Below are 20,061 nucleotides of genomic sequence, written 5' to 3'. Positions count from 1 at the left end.
CGTATTAAAGAAAATTCCCTGTGACACCATAACCTAGAATTGTCCCTTACCAATCGATACTGGTGTCCCCTTGTGAAAGTGGTTGATTATCTAAGAGATATTATGCTAATTATATATATTTTTCATTTTTAAATTATTTTTGTATCTTCAGACTAGTTTGTTTTCTCAGGTTTGTGTGATTGACATGTTACATACATTTTATTTCTGTATAGCCTATAACCACTGCTGCATTTTCGCCAGATGCCGTGGCACTTGCAACTGCTAGTCTTGATGGTGAGGTGAAATTTTTCTCCATCAATGCCATGGACTTGGAAGGACCACCAAAGTAATTATTTTTAAAGGACTAAAAAAAAAAGTCTAAAGTATAAACCATATTTTCACTTTATAATGGAAACCTTGTATATCAAATATTCCGAACTTTACAGGAAGAGAGAGAGAAAGAAATGGTATGTCCCATTGAATAACACACAAAGGGGTTCATTTTTTTTTCCTATGCAGAGTAGCTCGTTGCCAATTTTTTTTTTCTTCAAAAGCTGTAATTGGTGAGACATTAAGATATAGGCCTAAGCTGTGTAGGTGTGATGTTCTCAAACTAGTAAAACTGTCAAAAGGTCATTTTTGAAAAAAAATTGATGTATAAGGTTTTCATTATAAGGTGACGGTATGTAACAGTATGATAAATTTCCAAAAAAAAAAGTTTGCAATGCAGTGAATATTGCACAACCAGTTGTTGAAAAAACAGCTGTTCTGTTTTTTCACATGAAATGGGAGTACTGATGATTAATTTGGGTTTGTTTTGGATATAGTTTTCAGATTGGTTACTGTTATCAGTAGGGCTCAGATTTTTATGACCTAAAGATGAAACAGCATTGCTGATCAGTTAAAAAACTTGAAATTTAGATTTCTTAACCCATCATCATTGTTTCATCTTTTGGTCATAAAAATCAGAGCCCTAGTTATCAGAAACCCATAATTCTGATATGATCACATTAATCGGTATAGGCTATAGTGTAAAATGATTTTTCTTAATGCTACATTTATGTGTACTATGTATATATATAATATTAGTATATACTGGTGATGAAAATAATTAAAAAGTCTATTGTTAGAAAATTCTTGTTTAAAAGATTGATTTCAGAGAGAAAATTTTTACATTAATTTTTTTTTTTTTTTACAGATGTGTGCATGTATGGGTGCCACATGATGGAAAACCAATTTCATCATTGTTCTTTTTGGACAATCACAAATTGTGCAGTCCAGAGTAAGATCATGCATTATTTTTTGCATCTAAGATTTTCATTTTCTTCCAACATAATCTAACTTTAATCTCTTGTGCAATAATTTGAAATAGTGAGGATTTGAATGGTGGCTTTTATAGTTTAAAAAAAAATTTAAGACTATATTTCAAATTCTCAGCCACCTTGTTGGCCATTTTGCCTGTTGTGACTTTGTTTTTGTATTTGCATAAATACATGTGTAATTTGTGCCAGTAATTTTGATTATGGACACATGTTTTGAAAGTTAGTCCTGGTACAAACACCTTTTGTATATTTTTAACCTTTTACGGTCCAGAGGTTTTTTTGGCATTTTGTTGGCACAGTTCATACTTTATGGCATCTCCTCCACAGTGAAGATCTTTGTATGTTTGTCCCTTCGTGCTTTTTGTATAGTATATGAGTTTTGCTGAGAATCCAAATTCACATGGGGGGTCTTCCTTAATCGTAAGGAATTATTGTAACAACGAAGTGCCATTGTTTCCTGATTCAGTCTTATGTCTGGATCAGTGGTTCCAACCTTTTTTTCCTTCCCACACCCCCAGAGCAATGCGACTTACATTCACGTACCCCCTTGGCTAATGTATTTTTATTATGTTAGAAAATTCATGATTATTTTCTGTAATTGATTACATTACTTATCAGATAATTAATTTCTATGAATTCTTTTACTAATTGTTTAATGTCTTTATGGCTATGGCTAATATTTAATTTTGGCTTCATTTTTTTTTTTTTTTTGAAAATTAATTAAAAAACAAAACTGAAAAAGAAGCTAGTGTTTTTTAACATTTAAAAAAAAAAAGATTCATTGAATATCGTGTTTCCCCGAAAATAAGCCCTAGCATGATTTTTGAGGATGCTCCTAATATAAGCCCTAGTTAAAATCGCCAATGAGATGCATTTAGTGTGTCGTTGCAACACATGATGGATGTATTGAACTATATAAAATAATAATTGTTTTATTATTATTTATTATCAAATAAAAATAATAAATATCATTGAAATTTATACTTGAAATGAGTTGTAAACAAAAATTAAATTTTCATTAACACCCAAGCAAGGCCTCCTTGGATGAGAGGTAAACGCCTCCCTACACAGCTAAATTTGAGACTGCATCCCTGTTCACATGGGAAATAGGAAAAGCGGGTTTAAAACCAGCTGTGAGAATTTTCACCAATGATTGCTTTACATTTCTTTCCTTACAAAATAAAAAGTCAGTAAGTTTGTGCTAGAACTCCCAATGCTACCGCAACATTTGCACATGTGAATGGAACTTTTAACTTTTATCAAAGAAAATTACTACTCACAGCAATTTTGATGATAAATAAACAACATATGTCCTGTATTAAACTACAAAAATTTTAGAAAAATTCTTTAATAAAACCATTAAGCATGTTAGTTACGTTCAAGCAAATGTGGCAGAATAGGCATTATTAGTTGTTTTTCAAGTTTCATAAAATAACGTTTCTAAAACTTTTATAGTGTAATCCCGGCCGGATTACACTATAAAAGTTTCCTGAAAGTTCTTTTATAAAATTTGAAAAATTCAACCAGTAAGATTATGGGTTTCATTTGTTCGAATGTAACCTATGAGCTTTATTGGCTGGATTTTAACATAACGATGAATTTGTATGCGCACGTGAGAAGACAAACTCTTAACCGATCTGTTTTGTTTGTGTGCAGAAGGCAATCTGTAAAGCCATGTCTAACCCCGCCGCTCTACTCAATGCCCAAACGTGCAAAAATCTATTTTCTGTCAAAATCGTCTCGCGCTGTGGTCTACAAACAGGTTTTTGAGTGCTTCAAAATGGTGGAGTGGACAGGTTTTCGCGGCGGGTCCGGACCTGGCTTCATTTGCATAGGGCATGGTCGAGCTTACGGAACTTGTGTCAGAAAGAATGTTTCATCATAGGCGCAGTAAGAGCTCTGATACGAAGAAAACGGGCATAGGGAGGGGGGGGTCTAGAGTTAGCAGAACCAAGTAGAATCACGCTTAGAACAAAACAGGAAGATATATGTGGGGTCTAGGGTTGCAAGACGTCCATATATACGGCCCACAAGGGCGTATTCACTTTGGAAGTACATTTAATATCCATGAATTATTTAGCGACTCGGCGGCCTCGGAAAGTTGCTTCGGGAGGGGGGGCGGGGAGTCATGTGGTCTGAGCCTTCTAGGTTCCAGTGCCAATAAGCTGCATTTTGAATGCATTTTTATTTTTCATTGCACTATGATTATAATGTGTTAGAGGGGTACCCCCTTCACATGGCAAAGCTGAACATTGATCACTACTGACAAGTTTTAAGCCAATGTTGGCATGTCTGCATTTTGCTAAAGCTTTTTTCCCATTTTCGCTTTTTTGCTAAAGAAATTTTTTATCTAGCTTAAACCTTGTTTCAGTTCCAAAATAAATGAAAGTGATAATTACAGCATTAATGAAAGATAATTCTGGAATTACTGAAAGATAATTCTGGAATTAATGAAAGATAATTCTGGAATTAATGAAAGAGAAAATTCCAGAATTAATGAAATGGCTTTCTGACATTTCAAAAAGAGGAGCCCCTCATACACATTTTATATAATGAGCTAAGAGCTCCTGTTAGAAAAATTATGGCATCTTTCCTGAAATCTGAACATATTCAGAATTGCTGAGCTCCAGAATTTAGCTATGGAAAGCAGTTAGAACTGGAGGAAAAATGTGGTTGTTGGTGTTGAAATAAAATCCAATCTTTCTGTTCTCAAGAAAAAATTTCTACTAGGTGCTAGATCACTTGCACTGGTGCCAGATTGTCAAGCACTTGCTTAAAGTTTTACCTTTTGAGAACACCAGGGTGAAAAAAATGAAGTGTTTGCATCCTGTTTTCCGACTGGAAAACTCTTCATTATCATGTATTAAGTACATTGTTTCAAAACTACCGTAAGTTGTTTGTCCTTCAGATACCCCTGTTCTCTTGGATGAATGGATTTCTCTGCAGTGTGAAGATATACAGGTGAGTTATCAAAGGTTAGATAACTATTGGGGATCTATATTTGATCTGAAAAACTTGGATGGAAGTGTGAAGTTCGAAATTTTTCCTGCGCTCTTCAAAGCCTTATGTCTTGCCCACATGGAAATGCAGACTGCGAGAGGGGCTTTAGTGTAAACAAACATTTCCTGCAACATAGATCAAATCTTTTGATTGAAAGTATCAATGGCATTAGGCAAATAAAATCTTATGTACAACATTCTCAAAATGCTAAAGATATTGATGTCTATGCCAGTCTTCTGAAAGCTGTTCGCAGCTCGCATCTGAAGTACCAAGACAGACTTCAGCACCACAAAACTTTTGATAAGAAACTTCCATGACCAGATAAGAATCAGATAAAGACTAAAAGCAAAAGAAAGGGAGTTGGAAATTCAGTTATCAAAAACTATGCTGAACACTGCAGAGAAAATGATAGAAGTGGAGAGAGGGTGGTAAAGAGAAAAACTTTGCAGACATTGAAAGTGGGCAAGTTAATCTGAGAATACTGAAAGAAAAAATGTGTAGTGTTCTTGAGAAATTGGAAGAAAACAGAGTCATGAGTCAACAGAAACAGAATCAATAAAATGTCATGAAATTTTTTTTAATGTATGCTTATTTGTTTGATTTGTAAACTTTTACTTTTTTTTTATGCCCAGCTAGGATTATGTGATTAATTTTTACATCCCTACTAGTGGATGTAAGTTTTATCAAACATATAAAACTGATTTTTGATGCCAGAACCCTATAACTGGTTAAAATGTTCGAAATTTAATAATCTGATTATCTCTGTTCAAAAATTTTTCATTTTTTACAAAGGTAATAATGATTCTACGCACTGCTCCGAATTCACAGATTGCTGCTCCGGAACACTAAATTTACTGCTCCAAAACGAGTCAACAGCAATCCCACCTCTGAAATGACCAGATCAAATTTTTTAGTGATAAAAATAATTGCTTGAAAATTCATAAAATATGATTGATGCTGAAAAATACTTAATATGACCAATAACACGAAAATGCCCAAATTATGACTTGTCATAAAAATTGGAGCCCTAGTAATAACTTCTTATGTAAATATGCTTCACTGTCAAATTGAGGCACACAGTGTGTTTCAATTAAGAAATATTTTATCACACACTTGTTTTTTATATAAGTATTTTCTTTTTATTGCTCATTATCATGATGCTGTTTAAAAAGGCTAAAAAAAGCCACTACAAAAATTCATTATTGGTCCTCAGTATTCAGTTCTGGAAATTTGCTGTGACTGGTGCTAACCATAACGAAGAATTGAAGATATGGAGTTGCAAGACATGGACATGTTTACAGACTATTAGGTAGGTTTTTATTGGGAAAAAAACAGTCATTAAATTAAAAATACAGTTTTTATATCTTAGGAAAAAAACAATTATTATTTTCTGAAGTAAATACAGTGAAACTCCTCTAGGCGGCCACCCCTGTTCGTGGCTAGTTTTCCTCGGAATGGACAATAGGCTCTATAGACATAATACAAAAATCATCCCCATTCCGCGGCCACCTCTGTATGCGGTGAGCAGCCACTTCCTTGTAGATAAGAGTTAAAAAACAAGTTTTTGTGTTTTTTTTCTTCCTATGCATTAAGAGCTGGTAGTGTTTTTTTTTTATTGGACAGAAACACATTACAAAATACAAAAGAAAGAAAGATGACAAGACAAAAATGCACAAAAAATAAATAAAGGTAAACAAAAATGGACATACATATACAACCACTTTGTGGCTCAAAAGACTGCTTGTCCTTCCAGAAGGTCGAAAATAATTTATAATATTAAATTTCTATTTATCAAAGCAACCTTCATTATATTTCTATTATCATAAACAGTAATCATTTATACACACAATATTTAAATTTTTATAATGTCACAAAAAAATATTGTAAAAATTGCAAATGAAAATTATTATATCTTGTTCTTAGTATAATCTCTTCGAATTTTGATGATTAGTGATCATGCAAATTCTTGAAAATATACATATTTTCGATTAATATCTCTATGCTCAAAAATGAAACATATTTAGCCCAGTCAAATTATACATGGTTCCTTGCAAAAGGTCGGGTATTTCTAATTTTTTGATATGTTGTAGGGGCCAAAGCCACTAGTAAAAAACCAAGTTTGTGTTAACGAAAGCACTGTGCAAGCTGAGTTATACTGAAAAAAATTTCAAAATTTTCGGACTTTTTTGTTTTTGCTCAATATTTCTGATCCTGTACATCGAACAGCAAAAGTGTAAGTTATAATATTGTAGAAGACAAAATTTTTGCTAGAACTTTTATATTTATGATTTTTTTCTACGAGCTATAGTTATCGAACTACATAGTGGTATAATTTTTGAAAAATTACGAAGTACGCACATATTGTAGAAATATCATTGCAGAATATTGGTGATTAAATACTATTAATTTATCACACATTAATTAAACATTACAATATTAATAAATTTTCAAAGTAAACACAAAATTCAAAAGTAAGTAAATACAAATACAATCAAATGTTATTACATAATGATTCAATATTCACCAGTTAAAAAATGAAATTTTTCACTACAATCTTGCTTCACAAAAATTTTGATTCATAGCAGTTCTATAATTTAGCTCACTTTGAAGGTCTTGGTAATGAGTGATCCTCATCGTAACTCATTTTTACTGTAATGGGAGTGAGCGAAGGATTGGTGGCAAGCCTCTCAATTTGCTCAAGAACATCCAGAGCCTCATCTTCATCTATGTCGCTGTCTTCCAAAATAGGAGTAGAAGCGTTTTGGCATGACTGGCCGTGACAGAAAGTGCAAAGACCTGAACACTTTAGGCCTGCTTTTTGACTTGTGCAAGCCCCACTGCACTGTTTCTTGCAACGACATGATATAAAATTCAGTAAAGATTGAGGTGCAGGATCCTTACTGGCTTGAATTTGTGTGAGCCCTTGATCTGTGCACATGCAACCCCAGTCTGTATGTTGTCTTTCGAACCCCAACCAGTTCTGGACTGTGTGGTATGTTCGGAAGGAATGGTATTTGGTAGCATCTTGTGTCTGTGGCAGTCGTGCAAGACAATTTGCAGGTCTTTGCAGCAGCCTTGATGAAATGCAGGTAAGGGAGGTGATCCAAATTTTGTGCATGTTACCCCCATACAAAGTGATGAGATACTTCTCTCCTACGTTTGCTATCTCCTCAGCAGAGGTGTGCTGTTGTAAAAACACAAACTAATTCTTTCAGCTTGGGATATTTTTTAGTATATTGCAGCATTTAATTTTGCCTTGGCCAAAAATGGTGGATGTGGTGTCACATCCACTCTTTACCGCACACCAACTCCGGTTATATATCGCAGGGGTGGGAACTCTGCGCCAATTGCGCCGCACTGCGCCAAAACTAATATTTTGCGCCATCCTGCTCCAATAGCGTATTTTCACATTTTTCTGCGCCAAATAGAGAATTTCGCTTCAGTATGCCCGGAATTTCGGAAAGGACGCCAAAAAATTTTTGTTCCTGCTAGCCACGAAACGTTTCTTTACGAGAAAAAGCGTGTTTTATTCCACTATACTTAAACTATCGCCCCTGATCGGGCTTTCCATCGCGAAACCCCGATATTGTCCGTGATCGTTTAACTGAAGATGGTTTGTAACGTCTTTCAGCTTTAAAGTGCAAATTCGAGTGTTTCCGTTTAAAAAAAAAAGTCGTCACTGGAAGCAGCAGAAATTATTGTAGTCGATTATCATGTGTTAAAATCTCGAAGTTTCGTGCAAAAAAATTTCATTCTGGGAGTAAAAAGCGCATGTCTGCTGAATTACGAATGTTAGTTTAGAAACTGTGCAGAATAACGAGTGTTAAATCGCCAATGTTGCCAAATAACGAGCGTTAAATCGCCAATGTTGCCAAATAACGAGCGTTAAAACGTCAATATCGCCAAATAACGAGAGTTAAATTGTCAATATCGCCAAATAACGAGAGTTAAATTGTCAATATCGCCAAATAGCGAGTGTCAGATCGCCAATCTTGCCAGATAATGAGTTCTGAATCGCCAAACATTGAGTTGATTCTTCCGAAATTCTCTCCCATTTTGCAACAATTTCTTTCCAAGTATAAAAAAATTAAAAACTTATAAAATTTTTTTAGCTCATTTAAAGTGCCGCTGTTCAAGGCAGCAAATAGTGCCCTCAGTAAGCAAAAATCATCTTAAATAGACGAGTGCAAAACATTTTATGACAGCTGCTCTTTCAAACAAGGTGTCAAAAGCCTAAAACACCAAAAACAAAAATTAAGCTGACGAAAAGAGGTTTGATAACAAAAGACAGTGCAGTATTATTTTGAAAAGGGTTGAGGGTTAACGAAAATATTCTGGTTAATTTCACTGCTCCAATTTATAAATATCTGCTCCGAATCCCATATTTTGCTGCTCCAAAATTGCTTCAAATCCTGAATTTTGCTGCTCCAAAGCTGCTCCGAAATGGACTTAGTCACTTCCCACCCCTGATATCGCCATACGGCAATTTCCAACCAGAGGAGTTGGGTGGGAAATGAAGCTCCATCCATCGGTGGTCACTCCAGGATCGATAGGTAAAGAACTTGCTTCTAACGTCTATGCCTGGATTCGAACCCATGGACCTTAATGGTAACCTTCATAGTGGAAGACGAGCATCTTACCACGGCGCCACATCCACTGATGGCATGCAGGAAAAGGACAATGCCTGGTGGGCAGCTTGATGAATCACATTTAAAAGACGAACTACAATGCAGTAAACCAGCAGACTCACCCCTTCCACTCTTGTGTAGGTACACATTGTTTACGTTAGGAGCCAAACACCAGTGGGCAGCATCAACAGGTCAGTATCTTCCCAATGATAATGACTTCTTTATAGGCTGAGGCCTTGGAAAGTGCTGTCTTCATAATATTGACATCTGCATCTTCCACAGCTTGCTTTACTTCAATGCTGTGTTGCTGAAATGCATTGTAAAGCAATGCTATGAGACATCATTTGTTCCTTTCATTAGTAAGAATTTTCCCTTTTTTGCACTGGGATGAGTGTTGCTTCATCTAATAAGATGATGTCTGCACAACACTGGACAGTGGATCAACACATACTTTCTGCACTCTTAGTATTTCTTTGGGCTGCATCCACTGGATAACCATCAAAAACAATGAACGCATTGTTACCAAAGTCTTTTTGTACATACGTGACATACCTTGTAACTATTGAGCCGACAGAGTCGTTGTGATGCCAGACTACCGAACTGACACTTGGTGTAAACCTTTAAGGAAATCATAATTTTCATGAAGACCCTCATAGTAGGCCTTCTCAGAGTATCATACCTTTTCTTTCATGTTAATCACTTCGCCTTTCTCCAAAATATTGAAACTTATAAAACATACGTCAGGTGAAAATGACATTGTAGAAGAGAAACGACGTAAAAGAACTAAAAAGCAAGTTATAGGGTAGAAAAATGCGGGACAGAGTGGTGCACAGTTGGTTGATGATGACGAAAATGAAATCACATGTTCTAGACGGCTTTGACTTGAGAAGGATGTGGTGCGGGTGCTGTTGCCCGGTCGATAAGATACTTGCCTAAAGTACCAAAGGATGTTTAGAGGTGTTGCGAGTTCGGTACCCGGTTCGTCCTTGTCAGAAAACTTTCCTGACACATGGGGTACAACAAAAACTACGACTTGACCGCAGCAAAAAATTGCTACCGCAGGGGGCCCCCATCGAGGGGTTAGCGTACCAACCTCTCGATGAGTATAAGAAACAAGCCTGCCGTTCGGAATCGGCAATAAATTGTAGGTCCCGGTCTAATTATCCCTCGTGTGCATGACCGCGGTGCAACAAAAATTATAAAAAAAAAAGATCAAATGATCAAGGATGTGGTGTTGCCAATATAAAGAAACAAAAATCAAATAATATATGCATAGAGACACCACAAATATTTGTTAAAAGGGACCTACCATTGTGGGTAAAATGGCTGATGGAACTGGGGGGGGGGGGGTGGATTTCACCCCTTCCCCATCAGGTATTGACACTCGCAAACAAGCCCTCATCTAACATTCCTTCCTTCAGGCCAAATTCCAGGTCTATTACGTTTTTTTTACAATGTCAGCTTTGTACTCTTCAGTAAGTATACCTGCACATTTTTGGTGTCTCACAGCAAATGAACATCGTTCGTTTGTACAAAACTGCGATAGAAAACATAGTACAATAGATGAATTTTGATTTTTCCAAGAACTTTAAATAAACAAATTGATGTGATATGCTTAACTTTTAAATATGGATAGAAAAGGAAGAAGAATTTAATTTTGAAATCACAAATTATAAAGGCATAAGTGAATATTATTCATATATTAATTGTAGAACATACAATGGATCAGGTAGTGTAATGATGTATATAAATAATGATATTGTATCAAACAAAAAAAGAAAAAGGAGTCAATTACGGCTGGAAGAACTACATATAAATTTCCCAGAATATAACTTGCATGTTTTGCTCTTGTATTGATCTTATTCATTTACTAGTACTCAATTCAATGAAGAACTGGAATTCAAAAAAGATGAACACAAATATTTATTAATTGTTGGGGTGATATTAACATTGATTTGTTCAATAGAAATAGCATAATGTCACAATATCTTGATATATTAGCAACAAATGGATTAGTCCCTTTACATGAAAAAATTGCTAGACAAACAGACATGACACAAACATGTATTGAGCATGTTTTTTATAGAAATAAACAAAACTGTGCTCATGAATTTACTGTTCTTAAAGCCCAAATTACAGATCACTGTCCTGTATTGGAATACATAGACTTTCTGCAGAAAAAAATGAGTAGTATAAATGAGGAAAGTAAATATATAAAAAAATCATGAATTATGAAAAATTTGAAACTTTTATCTAGAAACTGGATCTCAAAAATGTCATTGAAGATGATAATGCTCAAAATAAAAATAAGCGATTTATGGATATTTTAATCTTGAATTCAAATTTATGAACCAGGACAATAAAACAAAAGCCTAAAAAAAATAAGAAAAACTGGATAAATAACTGGATAAATGAAGATATATTAAAAAGAATAAATTATAAAGAAAAACTCTATAAGAAGAATCCTCAAATTGGAATACAAGGAATATGAAACAAATTTGAAAAAACATATAAAAAAAATTAAACAAGAGTATATTGAAAACAATTTTATAAAGAAATTGGAAAAGATAAACGCATGCAATTGAAATACACAAATGAAAGTATTTTAAAGAACTATTGGACATAACATACTTCCAAACTTGCAAGATCCAATGGATTTGGCCATTGAATTCAATAATGACTATTACGAAGAATTTAAATACTAATGAACAAAATCATTTTTGTACCCATTGTTTGGAACAAAATAATGCTACTAACAATTCGATCAATTCTATGTTTTATACTGATATAAATCAAGAATTTCCTAAATAGACAAAAAATTTTCTCTACTAACCAACATGGATTTCAAAAAAATAAAACTATAGAAATGGTGATACTTGATTTATACAAATACAAATACAACGCCACAACAGGCAAAATGCCCAACGAGGTGGTTGATAAAAAGATGCCCATAAAATATATATAGATGTCATATATTTAAAAAAAAACAGCAACCCAATTAAAAATGCAATTAACACAAATTATAAACAATATACACACATGATAAAATATTATACAATGCCCATAAATAATAATAATGTTTGTCTTATTCTACGAATGGATAGCTTCTCGATTTACCCCATTATGTTTATCGTATTTCTTTTTAAACGTGTCAATTGTGTTACAATTTACTACCTTCGGGGGTAAGCTATTCCATTTATTAACAAGCCTATTAGAGAAAAATTCCCTGCGACACCATAACCTTGCATTGTCCCTCACCAATCGATACTGGTGTCCCCTTGTAAAAGCAGTCGATTGGCAGTGTACTAAAAGTTCATGGTCCATCCTATCCATCCCATTGAAAATTTTAAACACTTCGATCATATCTCCTCGACACCTGCTTTCATCCAATGTAAACATATTCAAAAAATGAAGTCTCTCTTCATAACTCAAGCCTTGTGTGCCAATAAGGACACGCGTAGCTCATCTCTGCACCCCTTCAATCAATTCTATATCCCTCTGTAAGTATGGTCTCCAAAACCTTACAGCATACTCCAGTCCAGGACGAACTAATTCTCGAAAAAGCGGAAGAATGACTTTAGGAGAACGCGAAGAGACCTTTTTGAAAAATGAGACCAAGCATTCTATTCGCTTTTTTGACCACCGCTGAACAATGTTCAGAAAACCTAAGTCGCTCTTCAATGAGAATTCCCAAATCGGTGACCCTAGTTGCATCCGCGATAGTGACACCATTCAACTCGTAAGAGAACCGTGGGTTGTTCGAACCAAAATGAGCGACCATGCACTTATCAATGCTAAACGTCATGCTACATTCATTTGCCCATGCTGCAATCCTGTTTAAGTTGGTCTGGAGCAACTCCCTATCGCTTTCATTCCAGATTACCCCCATTAGCTTCACATCATCTGTGAATTTGCTAGTAATCCCATCGATACCCTGATCGAGTTTATCGATAAAAAGTGAAAAAAGTATGGGGCCAAGGACACTTCCTTGAGGAACTCCACTTGTGACGTCTGTCCAACCAGAGAATTCCCCGTTCACCATAACTCGTTGCGACCTATCTCTTAACCATGATTCTATCCAATTCAGCAAGTTGCCCCCAATTCCAATCTCGTGTAAACGCTTCAAGAGTTTGCCATGTTGGACCCGATCGAATGCCTTCTGGAAATCAAGGTAAACAACGTCTACATTATTGCTCTTACCCAAAGTCTTAGTCACGTGATCAAATGAGCAAAGAAGGTTAGTTACACATGACTTCCCCTTCCTGAACCCATGCTGATTATCCGACAATACATTATTCTCGTCTATTCACTTCACAAACTGCCTTTTGATGATCATTTCCAAAATTTTCGAGAGGGAGCTCGTCAAACTCACTGGACGATAATTTGACACAACTTCTCTACTACCCTTCTTAAATATCGGAACAACGTTAGCAAGTTTCCAATTTCTTGGGACGATACCCTCAGCAACATTTAAACTATTTAACATTAAACATTTAACTATTTAAACAATTGATTCAACAATAATAAATGTTCCATAATTGTGTTTCTAGATTTGAAAAGAGCATTCGATTTCGTGGATTTGGACGTTTTAACAAATAAACTATTTGAAATAGGAGAGAGGAAACATACAACCTCTGACAATAAAGTTCGGTGAATAGTCCTGCAACATTAACGTAGATGAAATGTTAACGGAAGTTACCTCACTGTCCTCCGAAATAGTCACCTCCCATTACTGTGCACCGTTGAGATCTCCTATACGTGTCCTGAAAACTTTGCAAGAAGTCTTCTTTTGGGATGGAGTTCAAAAACCTCGTCACGTTTCTTTGGATGTCAGGAATATCGTCAAATCTCTTTCTTTTCAAAGCGAGTTTGAGTCGTGGGAATAGGAAAAAGTCTGGAGGATTGAGATCTGGTGAGTATGGTGGATGTTCAATTTGCACCACCCCTTTTTTTGCCAGGAACTGTTTGACGATATTAGCTGTGTGAGGGCGAGCATTGTCATGAACCTTGAACCATGACCCTTGTTGTGCGTACGGAGGTCGTACCCTGCGTAGACGTTTCATGAAACGGGTCAAAATTTCAATGTACCTTGCAGCATTCATCATCGTTCCCTCAGGTAGAAATTCCTTGTGGATAATGCTTTGACTATCAAAAAAGGTGATTAGCATCGTTTTGATGCGTGATTTTTCTGTTCTGACCTTTTTCCGACGAGGTGATTCAGGAGAATGCCATTCCATGCTTTGCCGTTTCGTTTCAGGGTCGTACCTGAGACACCAGGACTCATCCTCAGTGACAATACAGTTCAAGAAATTTGGTGTTGCATCTGCCGTTTTGACAAAATCCTGTGAAGCCTGTAAATGTGCCTGCTTCTGATCATCAGTCAACTGATGTGGCACAAGACGACAACATGCCTTTCACATCCCTAAATTCTGAGTAACGATTTGTCACACAGATTCATGGTTAATCAGTAGTTCATCAGCTATCATGCGCACAGTTAATCAACAATCTTTCGTGATAATTTTCATTACTTTCTCAATGGTTTCGTCACTGACGGAGGTCGCCGGTCTTCCGCTAGGGGGGTTATCAGAAACACTTTCCCGGCCTTCTCTAAAACGGGCGAACCACTCGTACACACACTTCATGGACAGTGCTTGATCTTCATAAACACGTACCAGCATCGCGTGAGTTTCTTTTGGTGTCTTGCCAAGCTTAAAACAAAACTTTAAATTGATCTTTTGTTCGTTCATTTTCCTGTTCTCAGTTAAGAACCAACGCACTAAACAAGCACTTTGTAAAACAAGTCTTTCACTGAACACAAACGACGCTCAACTGAACAACGGTGGCTGCAGATGGTCAACACCTGCCGCTACGCATGTGCAGCCTTTTGCTTCGCCAGTGTTGCCAGATCGGTCGTTCTGACTTCATTCACCAAACTTTATTGTCAGAGGTTGTATATTAATATATATTAAAATACTATAAATAATATTTGCGAAAATATAATATTTAAATTGATATTTGAAATAATTTAATAAAAAATTAAAGCACTTTAGAGCTGTATAAATAATTTTATTCAATTACAACAGATAATTTTTCATCTCTGAAAAAAATCGATTTAAATTAGTGATTCTAAAAAAAAATCGGTTGATTTACATCATGATTTAAATCACTACAACCCTGATCCTGAGACTAAGTGACAGATTTATTCAGTTTCAAATGCCAACTTCTATTTTATTTCCATATTGGAGTTACAAATATGAAAACACATGTTCTGAAGTAAATATCAGACATACTTGGTGACTGAAATTCCCACTTCCAAGTAATTTAATGCAACATGAATATGTCAAAAAATTTATGTATCTTTTTTTTTTCTCTTTAAAAATAAGTCTTTGAAATTTTATATACATCTTCATTGTGGTTGATTATATATCTATATACTAGCTATGATATTATATCCAGCGTTGCCCAGGTTTTCTCTATATCAGGGGGTGTCTCAATAGCATCATGGACCTCAGGCAAAGTGATCTTTTTAAGGCCCCTTATTCGAATACGAATGCCTGCTTACCAATTTACATGCTTAATCTTGAAAGTCCCAATCAGGTCTCATGAAGCTTCCTTTGCACTTGAGGCCCCGCCCCCAGGGGAGCCCATGCATTAAAACGGCGCTGCTCTGTATACTGGGAACATTGAAGAAGTGACAAACCATTATAAAGGAATAAACATTCCTGAAACTCATTGTTTGGGAACTACCGTAACCAAAGTAAACATTCCAGTTGTGGTGGAGAATCCATTGTTGCCTGACATTTTTTGTTTTCATTTCAGGTATTTGCCTAGCTCTAACAAACTTTTAAAGTAACCTATCATTCAAGTCAGGTCCTGTTTGTTATATATGTGAAATTTGTCAACGACTGGTCCAAAATTTCAGATTTGTATATAGAACATAACACACAGAAAATCAAATATATATATAGCCCTAGATATGTATATGTAATTTTTCCTTTTTCCATAGGATGGTACCTTATGATATTGATGGTTCACCCCAGTATTTGAAGGCAGAGATTGATTTATCTGGAAGTTATTTGTTCCTATCTGATTTAAATGCCATGGTAAAAAGTTTATTCAAATTTTTTTGTAATTGGCAATGTGTGTATGATTTCATGCAAGAATAAGCACATAGGAAGGTAAAGAGTAAATGAGGGTGCACAACAGAATCCATTTGCTTGAACTTGTTGCTTTGTTTCCCCTTCCCTGTTGCTTTTTTTTTTTGTCTCACCAAAGTGTTCAGCCAAAGTCATATATCCCTGAAATACTTGCGCTGGTTGGTCATTGGCTGAATGAGGCAAATATATTAGCTGACATAATTAAAGACATAATTGCTGAATTGAAATAGTATGATTTTATTTACATTTTAGATAGCATATTGGCATGCAGGCCCTACGAATGTTCACACAACTCTGCATCTCGTGATGCATGCACACTAGGGTGGGTCGAAAAAAAATGAAATTTTTATTTTCAAATTGCTATAGTGCGGAAAACTTGCCTCCTTTAATAAGAAGAAAAACTACGTAAAAAATTTCAAAATCGGTTGATATCTTCCGGTCGCGCATTGAACTTGAATTTTATGGAAATTGACGAAATCGAACATTTTTCTTAAATTTTTTAATATTAGATAAAATTGTATGATAGACACGCAAAAGTTTGTTACGCTTATTTTATGGTTCAATAAAGTAAAATAAATTGAAACATCATTAATATTTCAATGTTTATTGGTCGTGCAGCGTGTTTGAAAAACAGGAATTTACCAAATTTTTGCAGGTTTCGTTGTGCAGCTTTTCACCCGTTTTGTTAGAACAAAACGACCCAGAATTCATCACAAGGAGGGGGACTAAACATAGAGTTACACCCACACGCAACCCAATCAACCATCCAAAATAGTCATGTGCGTATAATTTACATTATATATCAAACTAGTCATCAAAATTAACACGTTCAAAATATGACTTTTCAGAGAAATCAGTCATAACTGATCTTGATAATAGCGTAGATCTGATGTACACTTAAGCTTCTCATGTCTGTACACTTTAGTTCAGGCCTCGGTAACAAGTTTGATACATCTCTGGACTGTTCTGAGTCCGTCGGATAAACCTTTTCGATGCCTGATGTAGTTAGTGTCGGAATTGATAAATGATATAATATCATCACATACTTCCCGTAGCATTGGGGGAAGGATACAAGATGCAAGCATTCCGGTTAATAATTCCAGTGTATTCGGTAGCTTTAAAGTTTTTCTTATGCAGCACAAAGTTTCTAATGGTTTTTCCTTTAAAGGTGGATTGTTTTACTTTAACCCTACGGAAATTAAAATAAAAGCATAAATGTGATGGCAATAACAAATAGTTAACCTACCAAATAATTTTAGTTCTAATTGAACAGAAACTAAAAACAAAAACACAATGTTTTTGAAACAATTAGTTAGTTCGAAACAAATTTATGTACCGTGGTACTTAAAAGTACCGTCTGGGTATAAAAAGGGTTAAAGTTCTTCTATATCTCCAAGTTCTCTCAAATGTCATCAACAATCATAGCCAACAGTAAATTTTCAGGGTGTCCAAAGAACGCATTGGGTTCAACTATTGGATTAACAACTTTAAATAAGTCTCTCTCATTAAATAAATACCGCAATTTTTGAACTACTGAAAAAACATGTTTAGCGCGTCATTGAAATACTTGTTCTTTTGGAGGTGGAACCACACAGGCATGTACAATTTCATGATGAAGAGAACCTCTGGTTCGCAAAAGGATTTGGCTAACTTCAGTAGTCCTACAACCTTAGCACTCACTCTATTGGCCGCATTTAGCCATCTAGAATGGGACAGACGACCAGGATCTCAAATTGACAAATCCCCTGGAAAATTTCCTGGCTTTATTGTTTTGGATATGCGTAATAAATACAGTACTACTGGTCTTTTCTCAGCATCTTTCTGTCTACTTCTAGAAACCAACAATCTGCAGATTCATACTCCAACACAGAGAGCTTTCATATCCAGTAAGCTGTTATCAAATAGGCCCAGAAAAAGATTTTGGCTCTGTAGATGCACCATCTATATCTATAGTTCCCGACTTGAGGCGCAAATGCGAGCTGATTCCCGTTAAATAATCTTGCCGTAGAGAGCAACAGGCCTACAACGGTACAAATATTCAATCATTTCACTTCACTCACAATTTCAAATTTAGATGAAAAGCACTAAACATTCCCGCACAACACTAAATACGGCTTAGATTGTCAGGTGCACATACTTTGTTCCAGACTCTGTAACGAAGCTAGGCTGAAAGAGATAGCGGCAACGGGATAAGTCTGATAGCAGAGTCCTGATGTTCATTGATTCATTGCACCATCTATATGCAGAAAAATATGACGGAGAGGAATTTCGTTGAAATGAAGTAGATGCACGATTCACTGTAGTGGTCTTTCCACGTGATCCAGTCAGACTCAGACAGTTGAGGGATATGCCTAAATTGTTACAGAGGCCTCAACTAAAGGATGTGACATGGAGATAGAGATAGTTACATCAATCTATGCTATTTCTTCCACAAGTCAGACGCCAAACCTGTACACTTGGAAAAGAAACAAGAAGAAACTATAAACCATAGAATTCTAGTCAATTGTAGTAACTATTTTTCAAATGTAGTGTGAATTACACACGCACACGTCTAGTTTGGTTGGGTTGCGTGTGGGTGAAACTCGACTAGCAGCCACCTCCTAGTGATGAATTCTGACGAAACGGACGAAAAGCTGCACAATGAAACCTGCAAAAAAATTTTAAATTCCTGTTTTTTGAACACGCTGTGTGACCAATAAACATTGAAATATTAATGATGTTTTAATTTATTTTACTTTATTGAACCATAAAATAAGCGTAACAAACTTTTGCGTGTCGATCATACAATTTTATCTAATATTAAAAGATTTAAGGAAAATGTTTGATTTCGTCAATTTTCATAAAATTCAAGTTCAATGCGCAACTGGAAGATATCAACCGATTTTAAAATTTTTTACGTCGTTTTTCTTCTCATTAAAGGAGGCAGGTTTTCCGCACTACAGCGATTTGAAAATAAAAATTTCATTTTTTTCGACCCACCCTAATGCACACACACGTGCGGAAGGTCGGTGATGTCATGGCTCGGTAGTATTGTATGTAACACCTTCATACTATAGATGGAGGTGCTCATGACAGTGTGCCTAAAATCCCAGAGTTGTCACTCTGTGCGCTTTCTCTAGAGAAAAAGAATTCTGACCTAATTTAATTGGTAGTAACTTGCCGTAAGGTGATATGACCAAAGGTGGTGTACATTGAAGGAAGAAATGAGAAAAAATCTCATGAAATAAATCAATTAAAAATAAAGTAATAAACCCAAAGTTAAATAATTAATCAAATTATAAATTAACCATCCTTTTTATATATATAAGTTAAGATAACTGTAAAAATATAATAGTAATAAATAATGTAAATAAATTAAATGTAAAAAAAAAAACATGAAATGAGAATCTTATTGTGAAATATAAAATATCCATCGGAGCGAGTCATCTCGCTTAACACCTTATTGGTAAGCAAATGGGTTTGATAACTTACGGAGTAGAAGCCAGCATCAGTTTTATTGGGTTGAGTTCACTCACTCTAGTGGATTTGATGAAAAAATTACAAAATAGAAATATTGTGTGGGGGGAATCTATACAATCAGAGATCACTCGTGCCATCTTGCTTAGCACCTTATTCGGTAAGCAACATAAATATGACAATATGAGTAAGCACGTGTGTTGTGGACGTGAAATCTATGAAGAACTTTTCCTTGAATAAAGGAAAGAGAAATACACATACATATATATATATCTTATATATAAATGTGAAAGTATGTATGTATGTATGCTCTTTATACAAATCTACAGTTTTAGACCGATCGTCGCCAGATTTTGCATATATACCAAACAGGTCCGGGATTGAACCGTAGGCTACTTTAAAAGTTCGTCAGAGCTGGGCAAATGCCCGAAATGGGCAAAAAACTGTCGGGCAACAATGATTTTGGGGGCCTCAACAATCACTTTCGGAACGTTTACTTTGGTTACCGTGGTTCCCAAC

The 20,061-nt window shown here is 35.5% G+C and overlaps 1 protein-coding gene across 1 annotated transcript in view; it reads left to right on the top strand.

Moving 5' to 3' along the window:
- The window catches only part of Ge-1 (Enhancer of mRNA-decapping protein 4 homolog Ge-1), a 152,624-nt gene that overhangs the window by 47,956 nt on the left and 84,607 nt on the right, over positions 1 to 20,061 (top strand). The window contains exons 8-11 of the mRNA XM_089249021.1: positions 213 to 325; positions 1,178 to 1,261; positions 5,515 to 5,610; positions 15,936 to 16,032. Coding sequence (XP_089105147.1) covers positions 213 to 325; positions 1,178 to 1,261; positions 5,515 to 5,610; positions 15,936 to 16,032 — 390 coding nt within the window. The remainder of the gene's footprint in view (positions 1 to 212; positions 326 to 1,177; positions 1,262 to 5,514; positions 5,611 to 15,935; positions 16,033 to 20,061) is intronic.

This window comes from Pholcus phalangioides, unplaced genomic scaffold, assembly GCF_987345545.1.
Source record: "Pholcus phalangioides strain wild (caught in Gottingen) unplaced genomic scaffold, Ppha-v1.0 ptg000021l_1, whole genome shotgun sequence".
Lineage (NCBI taxonomy): Eukaryota > Metazoa > Arthropoda > Arachnida > Araneae > Pholcidae > Pholcus > Pholcus phalangioides.
This window is presented reverse-complemented; position numbering and strand designations above follow the sequence as displayed.